The 19,350-nt window shown below is 48.6% G+C and overlaps 1 protein-coding gene across 1 annotated transcript in view; it reads left to right on the forward strand.

Annotated features, from left to right (window-relative positions):
- The window catches only part of LOC143171152 (putative PIP5K1A and PSMD4-like protein), a 35,874-nt gene that overhangs the window by 5,047 nt on the left and 11,477 nt on the right, over positions 1-19,350 (forward strand). The window contains 13 exon segments of the mRNA XM_076359929.1: positions 2,207-2,248; positions 6,563-6,597; positions 7,375-7,464; positions 9,987-10,117; positions 10,529-10,646; positions 10,894-11,046; positions 12,215-12,514; positions 13,094-13,299; positions 13,969-14,052; positions 14,726-14,774; positions 15,190-15,274; positions 15,600-15,737; positions 16,440-16,492. Of these exon segments, the coding sequence (XP_076216044.1) occupies positions 2,207-2,248; positions 6,563-6,597; positions 7,375-7,464; positions 9,987-10,117; positions 10,529-10,646; positions 10,894-11,046; positions 12,215-12,514; positions 13,094-13,299; positions 13,969-14,052; positions 14,726-14,774; positions 15,190-15,274; positions 15,600-15,737; positions 16,440-16,492 (1,484 nt within the window).

Raw genomic sequence — 19,350 nt, forward strand, 5'->3', positions numbered from 1 at the left:
TGCTGCTGTAGGGAAGGAGGGTCTCCATAGCTTTTCTGCAGGTTACAGGGGCAGGAGTTGCCATCAAATATTCCAGAAAGTGGTCTTATCCAAAATGCCTTCAGCAAAAATTAGTCTGCCCCCTCTTCTGCTGGGAAGCTTGAGATAGTTTTGCTGTGAACCATACGGAAAAGCAATAACAGGAATACTCGCCGGCCGGCGTCTCGCCCGGCTGTGTTAGCCCTTGCTCATACGTGCCTCATTTCCAGCCTCTTCCCTGAAGCTGAAGGTGGTTTTGCTGAACTTGCTCACCGATTTATTTTCTTTTAATTGTGATTTTTGCGGTCCGTGGTGCTCTCTGACTCCCAAGCAGCTCAATAACAAGGGCCAAAGAGTTCGCGTGCTCTACCTCGGAGCTGGCGTTTCTGGGGGAGCAGGAGGGCACGGCTCTGGCCAAAGGGCTGGGCTCAGGAGAGGGGTGGTGGGGGAAGAAATACAGCCGGGAGTCAGGAGCAGGTGCTGGAAACTTCTTGCTCACTGTCCTTTTTGTCTTCAGAGTTTCCACCCTTTAGTCCTACCATCTGCCTACTGGTCCGTGGGCTGTCTCCATCCTCTGCTGCTGAAGACATCACGCATCTGAGTCTCATTTATTTGACTCAGAAGTTTTTTTTTATTTACTTCCAATGTTTTTCAGTGGAGAGAGTAACTCGTCGTCAGTCAAGATGTATTCGTGTTTCCGTGCACATGTAGACGGGGTTTTGTTTGTTGGTGCTCTTGTGACCACTGATCTTTGGTCAAGGTCTGTTGTGCTGACGAGACACGAAGGAAAACGGGTTTCTTCCCAGCCCTGGTGAGTTGTGCTGGTTTTGGATTGAAGCTCCCAAACAATTAGTTGCCGTGAAGCACGTCTCTTCCTGGAATTGCTGGGATAAGCCCCAAACGGTGGATCCAGAGTTTCAGTGAGGTCAGCGCTCGTCTGCTGACATGAACAGACCCGTGCTCACCGACCTCCAAGTGATGGAGGTGGAAGCCCAAACCCCATCCTCTTTGGTACGTTCTCTTCTCACCTCTGGTGAGCACCTCGTCTGCTCACCTCTGCAGAAGGCAGAGGAATTGCTTGTTTTGGGGTTTTTCTTTCTTTTTACTGATTTCTAGATGTCATGCCTGGCCTCAGCTCTCTTCTGGGTACTTAGAAAATGCTGGTAACCTTGTGCGTGGAAACCTGTTCTTAATTCTGCCCCGGCCTCTTGGATTAAAAAATTGCTTTATTTCTCCGTGGCTAGGTACGCTGACCTCCTCACAAAGCACTTGGCAGTTTGCTGGTGAAGAGAGATTGAGGAAGGGTTTACTGTTTCTGCAAAGCAGCGAGAAGTGTCTAGATAACGTTACAGAGATTGCGTCTCCTCTGTCTTTCCCTGGGCCTTTTCCCAACGCGTCACCCACTTGCCGGCGTGGACACGTCAGCGGTATCCAGTGACTTTCAGGAGTGTCCCGTCCTGCGCCTCCATCCACAGGCTCGTAAAACAAGTGAAGGGGAGAGGGAGGAAGATGTGCTAATCCGGGGCAGTAAAATCAGTCATGCATACATCAGCTGCCGGCTGCTAAGGGTGGTGGGAAAGATAACCCCGAACAGGAATCTACAACGTGCAAGAGCTCTTTATCTAGAAACTGAATTCGTGAGCTCTCTTATGGCAGCTTTGATGCCATTGGTTTAATGTCCTTAACATAATTTATCGGAACAAATCTATTGATGCAGAGAATTTCAAAATTATTACTCACTGTTTGGCCTTCTGGCCAAGATCAAGTGTTTGTAAGTGTTTTATCTTCCTCTGGAGGGCCGCGTTCTGCGCTGGCAGGGGCGGGCTGCGTGATCTCATGGGTTTTCTTCCATCCCCAGCTGCTGTGATTAAGAGCGTTGGCTTTGACTCTTAGTTCAGGCCGGACTTCTGCAGTTTTCCGTAAGAGCTTCCTGAGAGAAGCAAATGAAATGTTTAGGCTCTTATCTTCCAGAGCCGTGGAAGAGGTTTTTATTGTGTGCGACCAAGGTGCCTTGCTCAGAAGTGTTTTGCTTGTGAAGTTTGGACCTTTGTTTTCTTAACTAGTGGAAATAAGATTTCTTTTCGTGTTTCTTTAACTTTCTTGGGGAAAATATCTCCTGTTTCTTCAAGCAGCAGAAGTGTCAGTTCACTGCAACAACTCTATAACCTTTTTGTTTTTCCTCGTATAGATTTCAGCTTTTTGTGCTGCTCGGTGATGTCGTTTCGAAGAGGTAGATGTATTGCATATATGTGCTTAAAAAAAAAAAAAGCATGGTTTCTTCCTCCTCCAGTAACCAGCAGCAAAATGCCATGTTACGTAACTGCCTTGGCTTTTGAGGATTGACAAAACTTGGTGGGTTTTTTCCCCTAAATAAGCTGCTACCGCTCTCAACAAAAGCTGCTGTTCTGTTGAAGCGTGTTGTGTAAGCGCTCTCCTGACATCTAAACAGCTCTCCGCATCGCTGTGTGCACCAGCAGGATTGTTCCAGCGGGGCTTTTCTGCTTTGGTTTCTGCCTGGTTTGCACTTTGAAGAAAAGAAATCTCGCTGCTATTCCCGTTTGCAGCCGTGGCCTTGGACTGGGGGGGACTGATCCCAACAGACTTTTTTTTGGGGGGGGATTTGCAGGCAGAGGAAAAAAATGTGTTGGGGGATTTCTGTGCGGACAGCGGCTTGGATGTGTCCACGGAGGCTCCAACATACTACGCGTCCTCCGGGTAGTGTTTGGTGGGTCTAAGGCTTGGTCTCACGACTGACTTCTGTGTGTGCAGAAGTGCTCTTATCGATGGTGCCACCACCTGCAGGCAGAGTCCAGGTGAGGAAGGGGCATGTTCCCATTTCTGAGCGTTAAGAGGACCCGTTTGGGGAAGAGCCAGCTGCCGCTCTTGCCCTGGCCACTTGTTTGGCTGAGATAAAGCCCGCAGTCAGCAGCAGGACCGGGGAGGAAGGGCAGTGCATGCTGGTGTGGTGTGTGCTGGCGCTCGGCTTGCCCTGCTCAGACGCTGGAGAGTTGAGCTTGATGATGTGTTTGGGTGTGCTAATGTTTTAACTTTTTATTTTCATCTAAAACATGAGGCGTGGCTAAAATCTGTCTGAGCAGCTCTGTTTATAAAAATAGAGCAAAGTGAGCATTTGTCCTGGCTATACCAAATTAGCACACTCGTTTGCTAGACGAGTGAGGATCTGACCCGAGTGCCTTGTTACGTGCTCCTTCCAGTGAAATATTTGTCTGAACCGTTTGACCAGGTGCCATCGCCACAACTTTTTAGCTTTTTTTCCCCCCAGCATTTAGTTCACAGTCGGTAAGAGCATACTGTCTGTTGCTGGCTGAAAATAATCCCGGACAGCTAAGGCTGGCGGAAGGCAGACAGCTATTTATTTAGGTTGATTCAGGTTCCAGTAAACAGCTCTGAGGAATGCTCTGAAATCACCCGTAGGGATTGCTCCCAGAATCACGAAAGAAAGAAGAAAGGAAAGGTTTTGGGGCATCATGAATGCATTTTTGGGCATCATGAATGCATTTTTGGACAGGACTTTCTAACCCTGATCTGTTTCCTTTGGCCAGAATTAACCGTTTAGGTCTCTCCAGCCATTTTTTTCAGTTGTCAATATGGGTAGAAATTGTGACTGATAAATTCTTTCATTTTAGAGGTGTTTAAACAGATCTAGAAATAGCAGCTTTTTTGAAATTATTTCATTTTGTTAAGTTTATGCCATTGAATTTAACACCTTCACTTCTCCAAGCGGAGTGTGTGTGGGACAGACAAACTGCCTTTACATAGCAATGAGAAAGGGTGGAGGTAACCAAAACGTTTTCATATGGAAACCTCTGGGGTTTGTTCTCTGACCTCAGCCGGTAACGCTTTTGGTAATCAAGAGAGCTTGTTTTCGCAGGACACGCGATAGACCTGTACGTAGCTTCAGTCCAGCCTCAGAGCTGAGCAGACCCCGTCAGCTGCGTGTTCATCCTTGCACTCAGAATAAGTGAATAAGTGGGTTTTTTTTTATCATGGTCAAACAGGAATTACCTATTTCCCAATCGGCAGCAAACTTGTTTGGAAACTAGCGGGAGGGAGGGAGGGGAGCTTCCTGCTGCGGAAACTGGGTGTGCTGGGACCGGAGCGATGCTGCGACCGCACCGATGCTCTGACCGCGCGCTGCGGCTTTCCCTCGTTGACTCACCCTTTCTTGTAACTGGCCTGATTGGGAGGATCGTTGTTGTCGCTTCCCAAGTCACTATGTGAAAGGGTGAGCCGAGGCACCGTGGTCTTGGGGCGGTGGGGGAAGAGGAGAAGGTGAAGCTGATGCTCTGGTCTGTGCTGAGATGCTGTACTTCTTCCTTAAAATCACGGTGAAACCTCCAAGATAAAGATACCCCACGGTATGGCAGAGGACAAACCAGCCGTGCTTTGGGATGCTAGCTCTTCCAACCAAGGCTCGTTGTATATTCTCCCTTTCAATGTTTGTTGCGTGTGATTAAGGCAGCAGAAGAGAAGATACGCTGCTGGGTCCTCTGGCAAGAGAGCTTTAGTTAAATCCTAGTGGAATACGGTTTTGCACAGATGATTAAATATTAACACAGTGAATCTCCAAGGTGATGAGGCTGGCGGCGCTGCTTCAGGATTGCTTAAATCATGGGGCTTTTAGAGGTTTTGATTTACATAATTACAGATACTTGCTTAAAAAAAAAAAAAGCTCAATTGCTATTGAACAGGTGTTACATTGTGATGCCCGGGGTGTTTCCTCCGTCCCTGCGTCCTGATGGATCTTGGCAGGTTCAAAAGCCTTGTGGCAAGGTGATGGAGTCAAGCTTTATTGGTGTCATTGTAAGGCGCTAAGTCACAGGAGCTTCCTTCCGGCTGGAGACGCTCCCTCTTCCCCTCGCTACCGGCCCAGATTTGGGAAGGGATGCGAGAGAGTCTTTTTGTAAAGGTCTTTTCCAAGCTAAATGATTTTGTGATTCTATTGTAGATGTGGCACTTGGGGACATGGTTTAGTGGGACTTGGCAGTGTTAGGTTTACGGTTGGACTTGATGATCTCTTTTTTTTTTTTGAGGTCTTTTCCAACCTAAATGATTCTGTGAGAGGTGAAGCGGGGTGGCCGGTTCCAAAGAGCCCCAAGTGTGCCGGGGGGAGGAGGAGGAGGAGAGCCAGCTGTGAGAAACTTCAACTGCAAAAATTGGAGCTTGTCGGGACAAACTTTCTTGTCTTGAAAGGGGGATGAGAGGGGGTGGGAAGGCAGTTGGAGCCAGTTGTTCTGTGCTCGCTTTGTTTAGCAAAAAGCATTTGTCACAGATTTTTTTTTTCTTCTTGTTTGCTTGTTTAATATGTATTGAAATGAGAACTTTGATCATTCGATAAGGGGATCAGAAGGCTGCTGGATTTTGCTGTTAAGTACCTCTGTTCCTTCTGCTGAAATGCAGTTTTTGTAGAGCTGTAGTGCTTGCTGAAATCACAGCGTGAGTCTTTACACCGCCTGTAACAGGCGAGCAGAAGGGGCTTCTCTGCTGAGCGAGCGGTGGGTGGACCCAGAACCACTGTAGGGATTATATGTTGTAATGCTTAATCTGGTAAAACAATTACTGGATGTCGGGGGAAGCAACCCTGTGCTTACTCCGTGGTACGATGGGGGTGTTGCTTTTGGGTGGGGGTGGTTCTATAAGGCTGTGGTTATGGCTCCCATGTAAAAAAATCTGTTGCTGTGTCTAAAGTAGAAAGAAAAACAAAATGAAAGTGCTTGTCTGGCTTTCTGGGCTGGAGGCAGAAAGCACATCACTATTTTATGCATCTGCCTGGTAGGGGCAGCGTCCCTGTCATGGGAGCTCTTGGCCTTGCCAGTGTTGGTCTCAACCTGGCTGGTGGCTTTGTGGTGTAGACAGACATCGCAGAGGGGCAGTGTCATCTAATTGCTTTTTTTTTCCTCCTTACTGCATCCAAAAAAACCCAAGATGGGAATCCAGGCCTAAAAGATAAAAGTTAGTACGTCACCTCGCAGTTATTTATCACCATGGTAGTAAGAAAATCCCTGGGCTTGGCTTCGAGTGGAAGGGTTGATGTTCTGGGCCTTTTAATAAAAGGTCCTGGAAATGATTTTAAGATAAAGTGTGGTTAGCATATCTACTGAAACACTGCAGAGCACTTGGCCCTCTCAGTTCTAATTAATAGATGGCAGTAATCCTGCAAAGCCGTGTAACTCCGTTGAAGGCAGGGAAGTTGCTGATACCGCCTCTGAAGGTGGTCCTGCGTGTTGGTGTGCAGCCAGAGGAGTGCTGGAAGCCAGCTGAGCAGGGCAGAGCAGACCCTAGCCGGTAGCACCGACACAAAACCGAGTTTGGCTAGTGAGCAGTAAGCAGAATAGCATTTCCTTGTGGCTTGGTTTCCTTCTTCCTCTGCTGTAAGAGGAGAAGCTGGGAAGAAATCAGCCGTGAGTCAGTGCTTTTTCAGATGCCTTAAAACGTTTGTTCGAACCAAGGCGGTGTGTCAGGCTTTTTTGTGATGCATAATAATGATTAACCCTTTCTGAGTGTGGCTTTATTCTTTTGACAGGATCATCTACTTTCAAAAAATCACTCACCCCTGAGGTAAGTTTCTGACCAACAACTTGGTTTGTTCCGTGGCTGTGAGAGAATACCCAATTTCAGACTTGTCTGCTATTTTTCCAATCTCATTCAAGTTAGGGGTAAACCAGGCGGTGGTAAGTACAGTAAGCTGCAGGTACTCATTTGAGAAGTCAGAGCATTTCTCCTTACCAAGGGAATCTCTGCTTAAAAACCCAGCTTGTCCTGGAACTGAGCAATTCTCGTGCCACCAAAACACCGCATAGATCTCCTGCTGTGAGCAAGACGTTCAACTCGTTTTGACTGAGAAACACCATTTAACAACTGCATGTGTTAGAAGACGATGAGTCAAGCGCGCTCTTGTGGCATGAATCAGAGGAGAATTTGCCACCTTCCTAAAATGTTTCCTCAAAGACTTGGCCTTACTGGCAGAAAGCATGGTGACCAGCTGCGGTGGGTCCAGATGTGCTTAGAGCTGATCTGTTTGTGATGAGGGTGATTAGAAAAAAAGCACACTCTTCCAGGTGGTCTTGCATGAAGGTGTTTCTAATTATATGTCCAGCCTCAATCACACAGGAGTCAATGGATTCTTTGAAGGCATTTCAATGGCATTGCTGTCCTGGAGGCCAGCCTGTACCGTGTCCTCCCTTTGCGCGTGTGCAGGGACCTGGGGCTTCAGCATTTCACAGGCTCCATCTTTGAGAAGAGCAAAATTATGCCAGGTGGTTCTGGGCAGCCACCGGCCTCTAAGAGATTGGGTTTTACATCCTTGGTTCTTACCATCTTTTACTCCAATCCTAGATGCCAGGTTCTTCTGGGCAGCCAGGCTCACAGACGATAAAGAAAGGGCACAGAGGGGTGGACTCCACGGGCGAGACTACCTATAAAAAGGTAAGTTGCCCCTTGCACGACTCACTTGACTGTTGTCATTCTCCTCTTTGCGATGCAAGTGCTGCCCAGAGCAGCGGTGTGTCTCAGGAGGTTCGGCATTGGACACTGGATAACGTCTGTGACAGTCGCTGAAGAAGATCTCAGAGGAAAGGAACCAAAGGACTGAATATGTGCTTCTTAGCTTCCCCTCTGCAGCCTTCTAAAGAGGGGATTATTTTTAAACTTTGCCCATTAGCAACACTTCCTAGGCCTCTTCTGGCTTACTGGGTGCTTTCTGTGCTCTTTGGGCACAATAGTTTCTATAGATCTTGTGGCATTACTGGAATTCGCTTTACAAAGGGGAGATTGTTTGGGTATTTGTAAAAAGCCTGTAAATGTGGGTATTTTGTGGATGCTGCTTCCAGTTTGTTGGACTTCCGTCGGAATGGGCTGACTTTCTCTGAAGTGAGGTTGACTTCTAGGCTGTAGGTTGAATGGGTAATGGCTTGATACGGGCATTTCACTGTTTTGTGTAAGCGAAGCTTCTGGTCTGAAATCTCTAATCCAGATGTACCTCTCTCTCTCTGTCAGGAATCGGCGTGGAAGGGAGGAATTCAAATGGTATTTCTACAGAAGCTGGCTTTTGTTATAATGCCCTTTTTGAAATTGCTTGTGTCTTCAAGATTGGGATGCAGCTTTCAGTTTCCCAGCAAATTCAGAGATAGAAGGTTAGACAGCAGTAATAGGAGAGAAAAGTAGAAGTCAATGGAAAATGCCTGAAGTGTTTCTTGCAAGGGTCCCAGAAGCCTGGTGGGACACTGCATGGGGTGTATCTGGGAATGAGACTAATGGACAGTCTGTCTGTTTTCCATCCCCTCCTTTTCCAGGGGTGGTAAGTTTTTTAAAATTCTTTGCCCTATAAAAGTGGTTGTAAACAGGCAGTCAGCTGCTCAGCTGATCGTGCTGGCTAATAGAAGAGAAAAATACTTGTTCCTTGGCAACCTGGCCCTGTGGCTCTGTGTTCACAAACAAGGCAGCATTGCTGCACCATGTTGATAAGTTCTGCTTCTCAACAGTGAGACTGTCCTGGGAGTTTAAGCAGGACTAGGTGAGCTGAGCCGAGCCGAGATCTGTTTTCAAGCAGCTTTAGCCTTTAGAGGGTAAGGAAGGAAAGAGGAGTCCAGTTCTTCCTCCTTCCCCATCTAATACTGCAGCAGAAATCGGATACAAACAGGTAGCTGCAGTAGAAAAGGACATTGTTGACAAGCTGGAGTTACTGCCAGTTTTTGTTGTGCTCTCTTTGGGGAACAGTGAGCAGCTCTCTTGCAGCTATGATAACAGAAAAACAGTTAATGGGAGAAATGTTCCTGGTCATTTTACAAGGCTTCATGGAGGATGTGTGTCTGGGGAAAAAGCTTGAAATGTTTGTCCCCCAGGTACTGCGGTGTCCTCTGTTGCCAAATGCTTTGATCTACAGTGATTTCTGGCATGCGGCAGGGGGCTGGGCTTTGTTTAGCTTAAGGAAACAAACACAAACTAGTTGGATCGTGAGCCCTGGATCTTGTCCTGGGTCCAGTTGCTTTATGCATAAGCCAAGTGAAATGTCCGTGAGCTGCAGTGCACAAATCCAACCTGCACCTGCTCTGCAGCCTCAACGTTTCCAGCAGGCTTTACAGCAGAGTCGATATCTCCGGGCTTCAGGAACTGACAGGCCATATAACATCGGGGTGTTGAGCAGATCTCATCTGGGCTGTTCTGGGAAGGACAGCCCGTAGCACGAGCTAGACTGAAGCACGTCTCAGTGGTCTGAGATGAGATCATGTGTTTCATAGGCAGAAGAGGACTCTTGATGTGAGTAGCTGTTACAAGAACACAGTCCTACATTGTTCTTGGACAGTTTGTGCAGAGGATGCAGGAGTGGGATTCGTGTCTTTGCTCCTTATTTAAAAATGACAGTGAACTCCTTAGGGTTAAAGAGCCATGACCTGGCAAGAGAGGCAGATGGAGGAATGTGGTAGCACCAAACAGAAGTGTGCGTTGTGTGCTGGCCGTGTCTGCCTTGTCCTGTAGAAGACCCAAGTCTGTGCCCAAGCTGGGGAAGGGCAAGCTTCAAAGTATATAGTTCCAAGACCTGGCAGACCAAGGTGTCAAGAAGTGTGTTTATTCATAGGGGCGCGAGATAGTCTGTCCCTGGATATCTTCCCCCTCTGACTGCAGGGTGTAGAGATGGGTGCTGTGGGAGGATGATAGGAAATTCCGTCTTTTAAGGACCAGCTGGGTGTTGATTCCAATTCAAGTCTTTTACTGCTCGACCACCCAGAGTGCAAGGATCGAGTAGGATGCTATTGGGGATGTTCCCAGGTGTTCCCATCGCCAAAGCGATGTTAGTCAATGAGAAAGAAATGCCGGAAGCTGGAACCGGTAGGTGTAAAACGCCCCGGCTAACGATGCTGTTTTAAACTTGGGGCTCTCTTTAACTCCTTTCACTCCTATTTCCAGTCTGCTGCTCCACATTGCCTAACTCATTTTCTCTGCCCCTCCAGACGACATCATCTGCCTTGAAAGGTGCCATTCAGCTGGGCATTACACACACAGTTGGAAGCTTGAGCACTAAACCCGAAAGAGATGTTCTCATGCAAGATTTCTACGTAGTAGAAAGTATTTTCTTCCCAAGGTCGGTGCTTGCTTTCTTCTCTCTCTGGTGCTTTGATAGTGAGTAGCAGCATTAGTTCCTAACCCTGCTTGTACATGAGGAAGCAGCACCAAACCAGGACAGTTGACCGCAGGAGCGAGCACAGGTCTCCTGAGCAGAGCTACTCAATGCACTGCTGACAGACCAACTCTGGCTCCTGCCTGCGACCTGTTTCTGAAGAACCCTGGCTCTTCCCTATATACGTCCACCACCAGTCATGTGAACAAATGCAGGCTTGCTGTTGTGTGTGCCTACCTGTGTCCCTTTTGGGTGGGTGCTTTCTAGCCTTCCAGTGTGTTAGAAGCAGCCAGCCAGTGGGTGTTTGCTTTTAGGGCAGTTTCATAAGAAATGTTTCAAATACAAATACTCCTGTGTGCTTCTCTCCTCAATCAGTGAAGGGAGTAACCTCACCCCGGCTCATCACTACAACGACTTTCGGTTCAAAACCTATGCTCCAGTGGCATTTCGCTATTTCCGGGAGCTGTTTGGGATCCGACCAGATGACTATCTGGTGAGTTGGTGGTTGGACCAGGTTCCCGTTTGTTGTGTGCTCTGTGTGACGGGTGTTTGTCCTCTTTCCCCCTCTCAGAGCTATGGAGCACTGTCAGGCCCTGTGGTAAGCTCTGTAAGCACAGCAGTGGGTGCTCTCTGTGACCCTGGCGTTTGCCTCTGTTAATGTTTAAAAGGAAGAGCCTTCGCGCTGAAGTTTCCTGCTGATGCCTCTCTCACCTCTGCATTTCTCACCTTGTCCTCCTCAGTACTCGCTCTGCAATGAGCCACTCATCGAACTTTCAAACTCCGGGGCCAGCGGATCCCTCTTCTACGTATCCAGCGATGATGAGTTTATCATCAAAACGGTTCAGCACAAAGAGGCTGAGTTCTTACAGAAGCTGCTGCCTGGCTACTACATGGTAAGTCACTGGGGCGAGGCTTTCTCTGCAAGCTAGGGAAGGGTCCCCCAAATGTACAGGTGTGACAGATATTGCCATGTACTGCCTGGTAGGTGTGAGTGGAGGCTTGATCTGTGCCCCAGCTGAGCGGCAGCTTCTCTCTCAACTGTCCAGTGACAAAGACAGTCATGGACTAGCACAAGCTACCTGGGTATCACGAGCCTGGTGTGCGGTGCAGGGGTCTCGGGTTGCACTTCGTGACTTGGACCCTTTTGGAAGATTGCAGGCTGCTTCGTGACCAGCTGTGAACTGTTCGTTGCTTCCTTGGCGCACAGCGTCACGCCCGTGATACTTTGTCTTGTAAAGCTGTACTTGTGTTTCCCTTCCCAGGGCTATACTTGGTTCTGTCTGCAAAGATAAAGTATCCTGTTGAAGAACTCTGATTTTAAGTTTCTATATATAGAAGCAGCAGCTTTGGAAGTAAAGGCATATCAATTTTATGGAAGTGGCTATAGCAAAAAAGGCTTTATCAGTTCTGGAGCAAAATCAGGTCCCACCCTGAACACAATGTGTGTGATCTGACTGCTCGTGTTTATGTCCAGCCTGGCCTTTACAAACCACCTCTGTGAAAGGGAATTTAGCCATGAGGTCGTCCTGCTATACAGAAGTGCCTTAGGACTTTTGATGCTGTTGGGGTCACTAGCTGAATTCCTTAAACTGCTTCTGAACCCGCAAATATTTTTGCTGTGGTTATATCCCAGAACCACATCGTTTTTCTCCAAAATCCTGTCTAGTGCCTTCTGCAGCTGCGAGAGTTTAGATCTGTCTCTATCCTGATGTATTTAGCTTGACCTAAGTGCCAAATCCAAAAAGGCTAAGCACAAGATCTTCCTTTGCTCTGAAGCCTCCCCAGCTTACCTTCTGTGTGAATGAGCAGCAAACTCCTTCCTTCCTACAATCTTTGCCTGACCCATTCAGCTTTGCAGAGAGGTTATTAACAACTGTCGACATCACCCATCTGTTCCCTCTGTTCACCTGCCCTTGTCTCTTAGCTTCTTTGGCAATGGCTTTGAATCATTGCCAGCTCCATTTCAATACAGAAGCACAGGAAAGAGCAAATAACTCCTCTAACTGGCACGCGAATAACCAGACTGGCTTTGAAGGTTTTTCTTTGTCTTTGGCATTTCAGAATTTGAACCAGAACCCAAGGACGCTGCTGCCAAAGTTTTACGGCTTGTACTGTGTCCAGGCCGGAGGCAAAAACATTCGCATTGTCGTGATGAACAACCTACTGCCGCGCTCTGTCAAAATGCACCTGAAATATGACCTGAAGGGCTCCACCTACAAACGCCGAGCATCCCAGAAGGAACGGGAGAAGGTCTTCCCAACATACAAGGACTTGGATTTTATGCAGGACATCCCTGATGGCCTCTTCTTAGACTCTGACATGTATAATGCTCTGTGCAAAACGTTACAGAGAGACTGTTTGGTAAGTGGAAGGGTGAAGGGTGGCGTGGAGAGTTATTTCCTTTTTCTGAGCCTGTCCCACGAAAAGGAGATGGGAGCTGCCACCCTTGTAGCCTCTGCCTGGGGTGTTGACTTAGAGAACCTGTTCTTTTGGTGATGGTGTGGACAAGAAGCAGGACCTGGACCCCAGTGTCATTCAATACTTCCAACCTGAATTAAACCCAGCACTGCCTCTAGAGGTGGAGGAAGCACCCTCCGCCGAGGTTGAGCTCTGGAGCAGGGCAGGATCCCGGGAGAGGGGCGGGATGCTTGACTGAGCCTGGTCTCAAGTTGTCAACCGCTTTTGGGCAGCCGTGTGAAAGACAGTGTTCTCCCCTGGCTTGGGTCCCCGTCTGCACAGGAGTACCACTGATGGCTTTCCTCTAACTCCCTTTGGCGACTATAGATGAGCTGACTCTGCACGAGCTGTGGATTAAAAGCCATCCCCTCAACATGCTCAGGGCTCTAGGCAGAAATGCTGACTACACTTCTGAAAATGTCTGCTCTAACAGTTTCACTGGGCTTGCAATAATGAGTGAGCCTTTGTTGACTTTTTGCCCAGGTCCTGCAGAGCTTTAAAATCATGGATTACAGTTTGCTTGTTGCTATCCATAACATTGACCTGGCACAGAGAGAGCACGCGATGGCTGATGGGACATCCCAGACCGATATGCGGCGACCCGCTGCCCAAAAGGCCCTCTACTCGACAGCCATGGAATCCATCCAAGGAGAGGCCCGGCGAGGTGGCACTATAGAAACAGATGACCAGTAAGTCTGTGTCAGTGTTGCTGTTCCCAATGAAATACTGCGAGGAGTGAGGGGTAAAACCGAAGCTTGGCTAATGGAGACTTAATTTAGATGTGGACTGGGCTATACAGGATTGCTGTCGCGCAGGGCAGAGAGGTCTCAATGTCAAATTTTGTGCTTTTATCTTTGATTTCCCTTCCTTAATTGCACAAAAGATTTTTCTCGCCTTCCAGGTGGCATTGAGAGTTCTCTGCCCACCGGTTATTGGCAGCTCCAACTAGTTATTGCCATCCACCTCTAAGAGGCATAGCGAGTGCGTTGTTAGACCAGACTTAACAGCCCATAAAGTCCAGCTGCCGTGTTAGTATGGATGGTAGTAATGGTCTTTTAATGGTCTTTACAGTTGCTTGGTCTCCTCTCGTGGATGAGTCGGGATTAATCCTTATCTTCAACTAAATTTGTCATACAGAGGGAAAAGGGGGTCAGTTCTCAGGAGGTTTAGCTAACTTACTGAAATAGCATTTTGCTCTGACTTGTCTTCCCCAACTTGTTAGCTGAACAGTAGGTGCCTCCCGCATGTTGACGCTTGTTAAATAGTTCGCATAATATCCAGCCCACGCTAGGCTGTGTGAGAGAGGCAGTGGGGTGTGAGAAGACCCTGCTTCATGTTTGTGCCCTGTCCTCTGCCAGGATGGGAGGCATTCCAGCCCGCAACGCGAAGGGGGAGAGGCTGCTGCTCTACATCGGCATCATTGATGTGTTGCAGTCCTACAGGTAAGAAACATCTAACAACAGCTTTGTATCACCTAAGGGTGACCACTTTCCAGCATTGTCTGCCCCTGCTTGGTTGTCAAGATTGGCTTTCAAGAAATAGTTAAGACACAAATAAACATTTTTTTTTTATGAACCTCTTTCTATTTTCTTGAAGTTGGGCATTTTGGGATTAATTTCTGGGTCTTGGTTACTGTATTTACTTCACGTTCCCGGAATAGATTTACTCTTATGAAGTTGGTTTTGTATGCTGTGGTGGTTGTACACAGACACTGTGCAGGAAGTGGCAAGGAAAAAACAAGTGGTGGCTTAAAATGGCCATAACTTCTCCCTGTAAAATGAAAAATAGCTGTAAGGCTTACCTTTTCTTCTATTTATATTAAAATGCAATGTGCAGAGGGTTACGTATGTAAAGTCTCTGTTAAATGTCATTGCAAGTTAACTGCCCTTGATAATAAAGCTTGTGAAACTCTCCCTTTGGGAGAGTGAACTGTGCAATCAGCCCTGGTGTCTGTGGAACAGTCTTAGGAAAATGGGACAATGAAGAGAAGCCAAAGCAGTCTGTGTTTGGGGCGTGCGTGCCACTGTGGTCAGGAGCGAGGCTCGGTGCTGAGCGAGCATGGTAAGACAGTGGGGACTTGGTGTGAAAATTGTTCTTAATTCTTTCTTTTGTCAGATTTGTCAAGAAGCTGGAGCACTCTTGGAAGGCCCTTGTACACGATGGGGTAAGTAGAAAAATACCACTTTTTAACTTGTTTAGCAAGAATACCAGCGTCTTGTTAAATTGTGCCCGCTGTCCTTGCTCCTTCTGGGCATAGGATCCTGGATTTCTAAGGCATGGGTGTGTTTGCCCTCTTATATAAAAGTATGACTTTCTAGGTACTCTCAAAAATGTTGGCTTTGTTAATGCTGGTCACCTACTTGTTCATTAACAAGTATTGATTGCTTCGTATATAATGCCTACTGTTTGTAGCTAATCTGCTCCTCCCAGCTGCTAGCGAGAGCGACTGTGAGAATCCCTGACTGTTCCTAGGCCAACGCGGTGTGTTTCAAGGCTAACAGCCTGAGAGAAGCTCATGTTAACCTTGATCACTTACTAATTCAGATTCATATGTTAATGTTTGTCCCCTGGGCTTCTAGGACACTGTATCTGTGCACAGACCCAGCTTCTACGCCGAAAGGTTCCAACGGTTCATGTGCAATACAGCGTTCAAGAAAATACCACGTAAGTACCTTTGTGCAGCTGTACCCTTGGCAATTGCCATGGTTTCTGGCTTCTCCCTGCTGAGCAGCTGTGCTTTGGGAAGGTGGGTGACAGCGTGCAAGAGCTTTAGGAAGTCTGTTGTGCTGTGTCACTCCTTCCTTCCTCCTAGATTGTTCTTGCCTCGCAGATGTGACCTTATAGGAGCTGTTTCATCCATCAGCTTGTTCCTTCAGGGCACAGCCCTCGCACCAGACTCTGTCACTGGAAAGTTGCTGCGTCGGGTCTTTTACTCCTTCCTGAACGTGTTAGAAAAATGCTTTCTTTTTTTTTTATTTTTGTCCCTAAGTAAAGCCATCCCCTTCTAAGAAGAGCCGGTCTGGCACAGCAGTTCCTCGGCGGAGCTGTCAAGGAGGAGTGCCTTCCCAGTCGCACATGTCATGTGAGACAAAAGCACAAGTAACGACAGAGGCGGATATAGAGCAAGGTTGGTGCCTGGGCTAAAAAAAAAAAAGCCTAGAGAAGTTATTTTTCAGCTTGTATTTATCTAACCAAAGCTTGCTGCCTCCTGAGCTGTGCAAGACACCTCCGTGTTGTTTTGTGGTCTTGCCAGGGGAGGCCCTGTTCTCTGGGGTTGTGGGTGCAAGAAACCAGACAGGGCCAAAAACTCATACGCACCAAATGGCCTTTGACAGCACCATGAGAAAGCCTGGAGGAGCAGCGAGCCCTTCAAAGGCTTGGCTGTTTCCAAGTATTCTGTTGCAACAAATGCAGGGCAGGATGATAAACCTCATGTTTCAGTAAAAAGCCAGTCTTTACTCACAGGCAGGATAAGACCAGGTTGTGGAGGTGGGGAATTGTTTCTTCGTGGGATCTTTCGGCCTCGTCCAAGCATCCAGCGTGGCCCATACTCCCCCTGGGAAGTGGGCTGAGGCTGCGTGGCAGTCCCGTCTCTTCCCAACAGCTTGTGCCCGTGGGGTTTGTGTCAAGGGAGAAGCTGGACTAGGCAGTCATGTGGAGACTTGGACTTGGAACAGAGAGCTGTCTGCAGGGCTGGTTCTTCAGTGCTTGGGTGGCTTAGATGTCTTGGGTGGGATCCAGCATGGATCCTGACCTGTGGCTAGTGTGGGAGCTCATGCTACACGATCCTGCTTGTGCTGGTGATGGAACGGTCTGTGCTTCAACTCAGGTTCCCACCTTGGTCGCCCAGATCTCCTGCCCAGGACCCTGCCGGTAGATGAAGCTAACAGCGATTCCATCGCAACAACCCTGTCCACTTCTTCCTTGGGCAGTGGAGGCCTCAACTCGCCCGCGAATAGGTAAGGCTCATGCTGTTTTGGCTCATGGCAGGCCAGCGGCTCCTGCAAGTCAGGTTCGTGAGCTGTGGGAGGGCTCTGTGCTGCTTTATGGGATGTTCCGGTTTTTGGCATGCTTGCAGAAATACCCGTTTGAGTGGTCCATGTGTTGTTGAGCAAGTTCAGTGCTGTCGGTTCAAGCATGTGCAAGGGGGGAGCATCGCCGTTCCTGCGTGCAGTCCGTTACAGATGACATGATCTTGCAACTTCTGCTTGGGCTGTGTGGAGGTCCCAGTGGCTTTTAGTTCCTTGTGTGTTCTGTATTTAATGGCTTTGTTCTGGAGTTGAGGTAATTGTGCTAATTGAAGTGAGTTGGTGAAATTGTCACTGCCAAAATGTGTGTGAAGAGCATTAACGTGGTGATGCGCGATGCTGAAGATGACCTTCCTGCTGCTCTTTTCAGAGGGTTGGGCTCTCTTGCAACTTACTGATTGGGTTAGCACTGAGCTCCTACAACTCCTCGGGAAAGGAGGCTGCAGGGATGCGCGCAGGTGCGGTTCAATATGTCTCAGAAGCTGAAATGCATGGAGAGCCTTGAGGGAGCTGGTGGCTGCCTTTGAATGTTTCATTTCTTGCTGAAGTGGTAAGACTAGCAGGGACGAGGAGGAGCTGTGGTCAGAGGACGATCCCTTTCATAGAAGTTGTTCTGAGCTGTTAACTTCTCTTCCTGGAAGCGATCGGAAACCATTTTCCCCATTCCTGACCCACTGCCTGCGCAGTGGCACTGATCCAAGTGTCTGCTCTCTCCTGAGCTGCAGGAGAACAAGATGCAATTGTAATTAACACCTCTTACTCCCTCTGTAAAACATGGAAACTTCTTGGTAGGGATCCTAAACCAGAGCTGCTCCTTTCCAGTACGTCAGCATGCCTGAGGTGTTCTTTTTATTTACTTAACTGCGGGTCTCTCTCCTTCGATCTCTACGTAGGTCAGTGGGCGTACAAGTGCATAAAGCTGACAGCTCAGCAAAGGATTTGACTAGAACAGCTCCCGGCATCTTCCTGTCTAGGTGAGGGGAGGAACCAGACTTTGCCTGAAACCTTCTCTTGTCTAGAGGGTGTGCTCAGTGAGACTTACCCTGGGATTTGGCCTCACGCTTCTTGCTGGCCAGTGGTTACAGAGGTTCTGTACAGTCAGTTCGCTCCTAAAGTGCAGTGCTGTAACACAGTGTGTCCCTGTGCCAAGGCTCGGCAGTCCCTAACGTGTCTGTCTGCTGTAAAGCTCACTGGTAAAACCTCTCAGGATGGTGTCTTCCTTACCCCGCGTGGCACTGAGCACCCTTCTTGGTAAAAACACGGGTTCTGGTAGGTAAGATCAAACCTGCTGCACAATTGGGTTGAGTCCCAAGTGGTTCCCCAGGTGCAAAGCCTGATCTGTGTTTGCCCCAGGTACCTCTGGAGCAGAGCACTCCGCTTACCGTACCCTGCGGGCACTCGAGCCATGTGGTTACCCTTTGCCAACATCCCGTAAAACCATGTGCCAGCGCCAGACGGTGGTAATGAAATCCAGGAGGGAGGATGGAACAGTGTGTTCTCCCATGTGGGGCCTTGGGATCAGAGCTCCCTACATCGGATCTGTTGTCAGAGGCTTAAATCCACTTTTGCAACCTTGGGAGGTCCGTAAAGCTCTGCAAACCCTGAAAAGGGTGAAAGTGATTTGTGGATTATTGATTTATAACAACATAACTTGTTGAATGGATTTAAAAGGGTGGTGTTTTCTCTCTACAGAATCAGCCAGTCTAGCGGGGTGTTTACCACCCTTTGGGGAGGTAACCTCTTAAATCTCTGTAGTCCTGTACAAAGGGGAGTGATCTCACCCATAACTTCTCCAGTTAGAGCTTCTGCCCTTCTAGGGGTGGGCACAGGGGGAAGGCAGGATCTGTCCCGCTCCAGATCTGCCTTAGGAACACGAGTTCAGCCCTCTCGTCCGTGCTACGACAACCTCGGTCTCTCTTTTGCAGCACGGCCTCACGCCTGCCTCAGAAATGTTGCCACGTGCCTCTGTTTGCGGTGTGCAACCTGTGTGTCGAAGACGTGCTCTCCGCGGTGGCGTAAGCGATACCGTGCAGGCGTGGGTGCCCTCGCGAGGCTGGGATTCCCCTGGTCCTCAGCCCAGCTCTGTCACTAACCTCTGGCAGACGCGTGCTGGCGTTGGGGACACCTAAACATCGGCACATGCCTCTGGGAATGGAAGCTGCTGACCGGCATCCTGCGGCAAGGGGTTCCAGAGGGTGATCCCCTCCATTTGAGAGGGGCACTTCTTTTTCCCTTAAGCACTGTGGTTTAGTGGTGGACTTGGCAGTGTTAGGTTAATGGTTGGACTCGATGAAGGGTCTTTTCCAACCTAAATGATTCTGTGACTCATCCTGCAGCCCTGCGTTAGGGCAGTGCTGCTTTAGTGCTAATTAAGACAAGCCTCGAGAGCCGTATGCGCTGTAACCAACACTGAGCATCCTCGCCTTTAATTTCTGCATAGGTCAGAAGCAGCGAGTCGCCAGTTAGAGGGCTCAACGGAGGAGGAAGCCAGAGCAGCTCAGAGTAACCAGGCGCATAGGTGAGGCATGATCAGGCAGAGAGGGAGCTGTGCCTTCCCGGCGAGGATCCCCATGTCTCCGTTTGGGTGTTGATCCAAGGGTGTTTGCACGGGGCGACGTGTAGCCTGAACAGCTCGATGCTTCCTGTACTCGGGCAACAGGCAATCGAATCCCCACTAATTAAGGCAACCACTGCAGGCAGGCTGTGACAAGC

Source organism: Aptenodytes patagonicus, chromosome 26, assembly GCF_965638725.1.
Source record: "Aptenodytes patagonicus chromosome 26, bAptPat1.pri.cur, whole genome shotgun sequence".
In the NCBI taxonomy this organism is placed as follows: Eukaryota; Metazoa; Chordata; class Aves; order Sphenisciformes; family Spheniscidae; genus Aptenodytes; species Aptenodytes patagonicus.